Source organism: Carassius gibelio, chromosome A6 (genome assembly GCF_023724105.1).
Source record: "Carassius gibelio isolate Cgi1373 ecotype wild population from Czech Republic chromosome A6, carGib1.2-hapl.c, whole genome shotgun sequence".
NCBI classification, from domain to species: Eukaryota; Metazoa; Chordata; class Actinopteri; order Cypriniformes; family Cyprinidae; genus Carassius; species Carassius gibelio.
Window position 1 is genome coordinate 16377793 of NC_068376.1, and position 7087 is coordinate 16384879.

Consider the following 7087-nt stretch of genomic DNA (forward strand, 5'->3'; position numbering starts at 1 on the left):
CACATGAAAATGGCATTTCAAGATGTATCAATTTTGGAAAGCGTTTTCAAAAAGCTCAGTTTTCCATGATAAAAACACCATCTCAGTGTGGACGGAAGGTCAAAAAGAAAAGGACATTTTTTTTTTTTTCAAATGAAAACGAATAAGTGTGGACAAGCCCAGAACCTTTTTTTTTTCTTTCACAGACAGATTTCTCGTTTTGTGACCTTAAAATTATATTATAATATTAAATAAATCACTGTATTATAATATCAGTATATTTGTACACAGAAATGAGTACTTACACAAATATCAATATACATTTCTACTGTTTAGATTTTTAATGTCATTTTCACTTAAAATAAATCTCAAATGTTGATTTGGTGCTCAAGAAACACTTCTTTTGTTAACAGTTATGCTGCTTAATATTTTTGTGGTAACTGTGATTTAAAAAAATATTTTTTCAGATATCATTTTCAACAAAGAGCAACAATTTACTAATACATCTCTCCCCTAAAGGTAACTTGAAATCCAGGTAAATAATTTAAGATTAGTGAAAATGTTGAAAAATATATATATATTTCAAAATTTTAACTAATTTGGAAATAAATACAAATAATTTATTTATAGATGATACAAAAGTTACAAATTTAGATGCTGTGGAAATGACATTTGTTGGTTCAGAATCATTAAGAAAAGAAACAAAACTATTTTAATATCATTTTTCTAACATTTCACAGGGTTAAAGTTATCCATCATTGAAGAAACACTTTCTGCGACGTGAGGAATCCATTTAAAAATTATTCTTTGCTGTGTATGGGAGGTGAGTGTGTTAACATAAGATGTGTGTTATAGCATTTGCAAAGTGTGATATTCCCCCACTCGCTCCTGCGATCACGCCTCCCACCCCTCTGGAAACTTGTTACAGATGTATCCTCAAATCTGTCTTGTCTAGGTCTTGACACCTGCTCACCTCAGAGTGGAAGTCTTGCTCCTTATATTGATGGTTGGAGGGCTGTCTAATAGTGTCTGTCCCACTCTGTGAGATGCTCTCCTCTGTGGCTTGATTGCTTAGCTGTGGGTGCACACCGAAGTCTGTAGAAAATCAATAAAGGGCGAGAGGCCTTGGCTTCCTTTTCTTAATAAAACTTAGATATTATTTGTCACATGGTATGGCATGGATTTTATGACTTAGCCTGCAGTGTTGTTTCTCATAGTAGTGGTTGAAATGAGAGAGCTGTAGAGGGATGTTGCGAACATATCATGTTGCGTTGGCTTATGTCCATCTGCTTCATGAAGGGCTCTGAGCAGAAGCATAGTGACCATTCAAACACAAGTTTCCCCTTCGATTTTTATACCAATCGGATTGTCAAGGCAGCTTCCAAATGTCTGTCTATCTATCTATCTATCTATAGATCTATCTATCTATAGATCTATCTATATATCTATCAAGAGCTAAACATAATGAGAGCACTTCATTGTTTCATTTCACTGTTGAATGGGTGTTATGCTTCAGAAATGCTGCTGGCGAATATCATCATAAATGTATCAATTTACTGCCATGACATTTTAGTCACTCTGCTCCAAAGTTTATCTATGCATAATTGGCTTTTCTATCTACTAAATTAAATTACAATCAGCAATAGGCATCAAATTATGTTAATAGGCCTGCTTTAAGTGGATCATTATCTAATTATTCGCTAGATTCTTTCACTGGGATCTAAATGAATCCCCTCAACCAAAGCAAGAAAATAAATAAATAAATAAACTTTGCACTGAACTGAGAAGTTCAGAGAGCAAGAAGAAATACATTTTATAATACATTTAAAATTATTATACAGCATGTAAATGTAGAGTATGACTAGATACTCTACATATTACAGACTACAATTTACAATACACAGATTTTAAAGGGTGGGTGAATTGCTATTTCATGCACACTGAGTTTTTTACACTGTTAAAGAGTTGGATTCCCATGCTAAACATGGACAAAGTTTCAAAAATTAAGTTGTACATTTGAAGGAGTATTTCTGTTCCAAAAATACTCCTTCCGGTTTGTCACAAGTTTCGGAAAGTTTTTTTCGAGTATGGCTCTGTGTGACGTTAGATGGAGCGGAATTTCCTTATATGGGTCCTGAGGGCGCGTCTGCCGGAAGAGTGCACGCTCCCGTATAGCAGAGCAGAGAGAGGCTGTGCACAGACAATCATTGATCAGAGCGAGAGCGTCGCGAAATGTCACAAAAGGAGTGTTTTTGGTTGCCAGGGCAAGACAACCCTGCACAGATTACCAAAAGAAAAAAACAGCATTAAGGGACCAGTGGATGGAGTTTATTTTTACAGAGCATCAACGGAGTTGTGCAAGTGTTTGTTCCCTGCATTTCTAAAATGCTTGTTTTACAAACAAAGCCCAGTTTGACGACGGATTTGCGTATTGTTTATTTCTTAAGCATGATGCAATCCCAACGAAAAAGGGTCACGATTGTGTGTTGGAACCGCAGGCGGTGAGTAAAACTGCTTAAAATATCTCTACCTCCTTGTTAGTGCGTCCGCCTCCCATCGGAGACCCGGGTTCGAGCCCCGCTCAGAGCGAGTCGTTGCTGCTGCTGCTCTCGTTCAGTTTCAGCCTTCACAGCTGTCACAGCTTCCAAACGCTCTCAACGCAACTGGCGCTCGTGATTCTTTAGCTCCGCCCACACGTCACGCCTCCAGGCGCTCGTGTTTTTCCGGGAAAAATCGGTACAGACTATCTTTCTCTTATGAATATAATAAAACTAAATACTTTTTGGAGTTATGAAGGATGCAGTACTACTCTATAGGTACTCAAGATTAACAGGATATTGAGTGAAAACGAGCATTTCACCCCCCCTTTAATACTAATACTAATACTAATAGTTATTATTATTGATTTCATAATTTATAAAGTAAACGATGAACAAAACTTTCCACTGGTAGTAAACCACTGTTTTAGGTTTATGTGCAATACAAGAACGCAAAATGAAACTAATTACATGACATACATTTCAAGATCAATTTTTTGCAGCTAATTTTCTTGTCAAAGCCCAACATGAGAATTTTTGTACTCACAGTTATTCAAACTTTTGTCTGCCTCTCAGTAACATGGTACTGTAACCGTGATACACACTAAATGTAAGCTTACACTGGGTTAGGTTCGGAAGGAGCTAAGTGATATAAACTGTACCCATAAAAGGAAATATCAGACCAGGTAAGTAGTAACCAGTAACTTTTACTCACATTAATTTTGCAAATAGCAGTTGAAACACAATTGCATAACATTTATATGGAAAAAATAAAAAAAATAAAATGGGCCCTTTAAAATAAATGAGTCTCTGATTTTGTCCTTTTGTAGTTGTTAAAGTCTGTTTTGTGATCACTTTCTGTATTAATCAATCCTGTCAATAGTTCGATGTCAAAAGTGTGTCACCAGTTCTGTGACAGTTCCTCCTTTTAAAAGGAAGTTTGCACTTGGATGAAAGTGGGTACCAGCTCAGGCGACTGATACTTTCCTACCACCAGGGGAAACGTTCGATGAGTTGGTCTGCATCTCTTCACGATCACACTGGGAGGCTCGCCATCGATAGAGAAGTAGTTTTCACTCTGTTCATAAGACCTGACCTGTTTATTTCAAACAGGAAATTTAAAATAATGTTCTATATATGTTGTACAACAGTCATACTAAAGCATAACAACCATGTAACATTAAGAATCACATGCTGCATAATACTAAATGATTACATGTTCAGGCCTATTTATCACACTTTAGTTCAACTTCAAATCTCAACTCAATTTCTAGAATATAACATACACAACCGTATACTTAATTAATAACAGCTGATAATAAATCAACAAAAATGGCATACTCTTATATCCCCGGGTTAGAGAAAAACTGTAAACAATACAGGCTCTATATAAATAAAGTTGCAACACATAGCTGTAGTTGCAATATTAATACTGTAATTTGAGTACCCTTTTTAAAACAAAATGTTTTATCTACTCAAAGCAGAATTTAAACATTAAAGTTTAACATTTCCACTCACAAAATTAAAATCAAATCATCATAGAAACCATATAGTATTTTTTTTTATAACATTTCCTTCAATAGAAATGCTGTGTAATTCACTCAGCTATTCCTTAAAACAAAACAAATGAACAAAAAAAAAAACAGCTGTGATCAGGTAACTTAAATATCAGCTTACTATTTCTGTACTCTTTGTTAGCTTTGTATCACAGTTAGCAAGCAATATTAACATCATGCAGTTCACTAGCTTACCGAGACAAATACTGGTGAAAAACGGAGTTTTCAAAACTCTCGTTTGCTCCTCCTTATTCTGTCTTCTGTGTTGGTTCTTTAGCTTGCTAATACACTCACTTTTATCACTCTGTTAACTTTATATATGTCAATTTCCTCTCGTTTCCCATCGCCATCAATCGTGTTCGTCTTCTCTCTTTCTCTCACATACTCGCGCGCATGGTTGAATCACGCAATTTGCCTCGTGTCCTGTCAATCATGTTCAGCTAGGGGAGGACTATCACTCCTGATTGGCTGATTTCTTCCTAAGGGATATTACACTATTTGGCTGTTTTTTTTTTTAAAGGGATATTAATCTATTTTGGCAGATTTTTTTTCTAAAGAGATATTACACTATTTTAATACAATTTTAAAGTAATTTTAACCCTGTATTGCCACTGGGTTACACACTCCCCTCCTTAACTGACATGAGTCCCTTCATGTTCTCTTTTTCTAATGATTACTTTCAAACGTTTCAACTAAAGCTCGATTAAATCCCTCTAGAATGGTCTGAGCAAAAGAAATCAAGGGACTGCCAAGTTGAGGGTAAGTAAATTTCCTAGGTGCACTTCTGGAACGTTCTGACCTACGTGGAGGTTCACTGGTTATCTCATTGATGTCATTGTCAGTTTCAACAGTAGAACTTGGGTCACTGGTTATATCTGTTTGAGGGCTATTCTTCTGAGACTGACATTGTGAATCCTCTCTTCCCATTGCAAGTTGCTCATGTAGGTACTCCTCTAGATGTTGTAATGATAGTTCTTTTTCCATTTGGGATGTGTTGATCTCATTTACTCTCTCTGTTTCCATATCTCCATCCATTTTTTCAGTTCTTTCCTCAGGTTCAACTGTAAAAGGTAAGTTCTCTTCAGGTTCAACTGCAACAGGTAAGTTTTCCTCAGGCTCCAAATACATGGAACTTCTCTCCACAGAATTAGGACCGTTTCCAGCAGGGGACACATCAGGTATGGTTCCAGGTAAGCTTTGTTGTTCAATGCCATGTAGGGTTTCAGAATCAACAGGTAAGTATTCAGCTCCAGCCCGTGTGCTTCTTCTGCAAGCTGCCTCACCATTTTCCTTAGGCATATCCATGACTTTAAACAGTGTTGTCTCTACCTCAGAAACTTTCATGGGGTAAAATTGAGGATCCATATCATCATCATCCTCTGAACAGGTAAGTTGTTCACTTGGTTGGGAAAATGTCTGCTTGGTTCTGAGTCTACGTGCGGGTTTTGGCTCGACAACTTCTTCCTTTTCTTCAGAAAGGAAACCACAAGGTAGGAGCAGATCACGATGTAATGTGCGAGTTGGCCCATCCTGACCTTCAGGACACACCACATAGACGGGTAAGTCTCCTGCTCTCTTTTGCACAATATAGACTTTTGACTCCCATCGGTCAGCCAGTTTGTGCTTTTGGCGAAGTCGAAGATTTCGCACAAGAACTCGGTCTCCTGCCTCAAGTGTGGATTCTCTTACTCGCACATCAAACCTCTTTTTGTTCTTATTAGCCACTTTTTCCGCATTTTTAGTTGCAAGCCTATAGCTTTCCCTCAATTGATACTTGAGATTTTTCACATACTGGGAATGTGAAGTAGATGAACTGTCTTTGACTGGTAACCCAAATGCGATGTCTATGGGTAATCTGGGCTGCCGCCCAAACATCAATTCATAAGGTGAAAACCCTGTGGCATCGTTTCTCGTGCAATTGTATGCATGAGTGAGTGGTTTGACATGCTCACGCCACTTTGTCTTCTCCTTTTCCTGCAAGGTTCCCAGCATGCTCAGTAATGTGCGATTAAATCGCTCCACTGGATTTCCTCTGGGATGATATGGACTTGTCCTCACTTTACGGATGCCGGCCAAAACACAGAGCTCTTTGATGGTTCGAGACTCAAAATCGCGCCCCTGATCACTATGGAGACGTTCTGGGAACCCATAGTGACTGAGGAACTGCTCCCATAGACATTTGGCAACTGTGCTGGCCTTTTGATCTCTCGTTGGAATGGCTACTGCATACCGTGTAAAGTGATCGGTGATGACCAGGATATCTTTGGTGTTATGACTATCCGGTTCCAAAGACAAAAAGTCCATACAAACCAGTTCCATTGGCCTGCTGGTGTGGATATTGACCAGAGGTGCAGCTTTCTCTGGCTGACTTTTCCTCTTGACACATCTCTCACAGTTCTTGATCTTTGTCTCAATATCAGAAGCCATTTTTGGCCAATAAAACCTTGACCTAACCAGCTCAAGAGTACGTTCAATACCCATATGTCCCATCTGGTTATGCAGACTGGTAAGTACTGATGACCTTAACACATGTGGCAGAACAAGTTGGAAAACTGGTCTATTGTCACACTGTCGTCTCCTGTACAATAGGTCATCCTTCAATTCAAGGCAACTCCTCTCCCTGAGCATCAGCTGAAACTCTGGTGACTCAGTCTTGCAACTGGTAGGTACATGTTCTTGGGACTGAATACATTCTATGATGTTTCTGATAACTGGGTCTGCTCTTTGTAGTTTTGCAAGATCATCTGTGCTGTACTTTGGAACTGTAAGAAGACTTGGGAATCCTTCCTCCTCAAACTCAGTAGGGACGGCCTCTGGATGTATAGCTAGAGACTCTACTAAGCAAGGATTAGTGAAGTCTTCCCCGCCACAACCAAGAATATGGCACTCACAGGCCGCCTTAACTGTTTCGTTGCAGCAGAAATCATTTCTCTCAGGATTTAGATGGTGAGAAGTGAACTCATGTATCCTCTGACTTTCGCCCTGAGACTTGTTGTCATTTATTAAATCACCATG

At 38.4% G+C, this 7087-nt stretch overlaps 1 protein-coding gene across 1 annotated transcript; it reads right to left on the reverse strand.

The window, feature by feature from the left end:
* Nucleotides 1-3208: 3208 nt before the first annotated feature.
* Nucleotides 3209-6661, reverse strand: LOC128015538 (uncharacterized). Its single transcript, XM_052599421.1, has 2 exons — nt 4268-6661; nt 3209-3612 (listed from the first exon to the last, which is right to left on the reverse strand). Exon 1 carries the CDS (start codon nt 6560-6562, stop codon nt 4739-4741), a length of 1824 nt encoding a protein of 607 aa, XP_052455381.1. The 5' UTR covers nt 6563-6661; the 3' UTR covers nt 3209-3612; nt 4268-4738.
* Nucleotides 6662-7087: the final 426 nt, after the last annotated feature.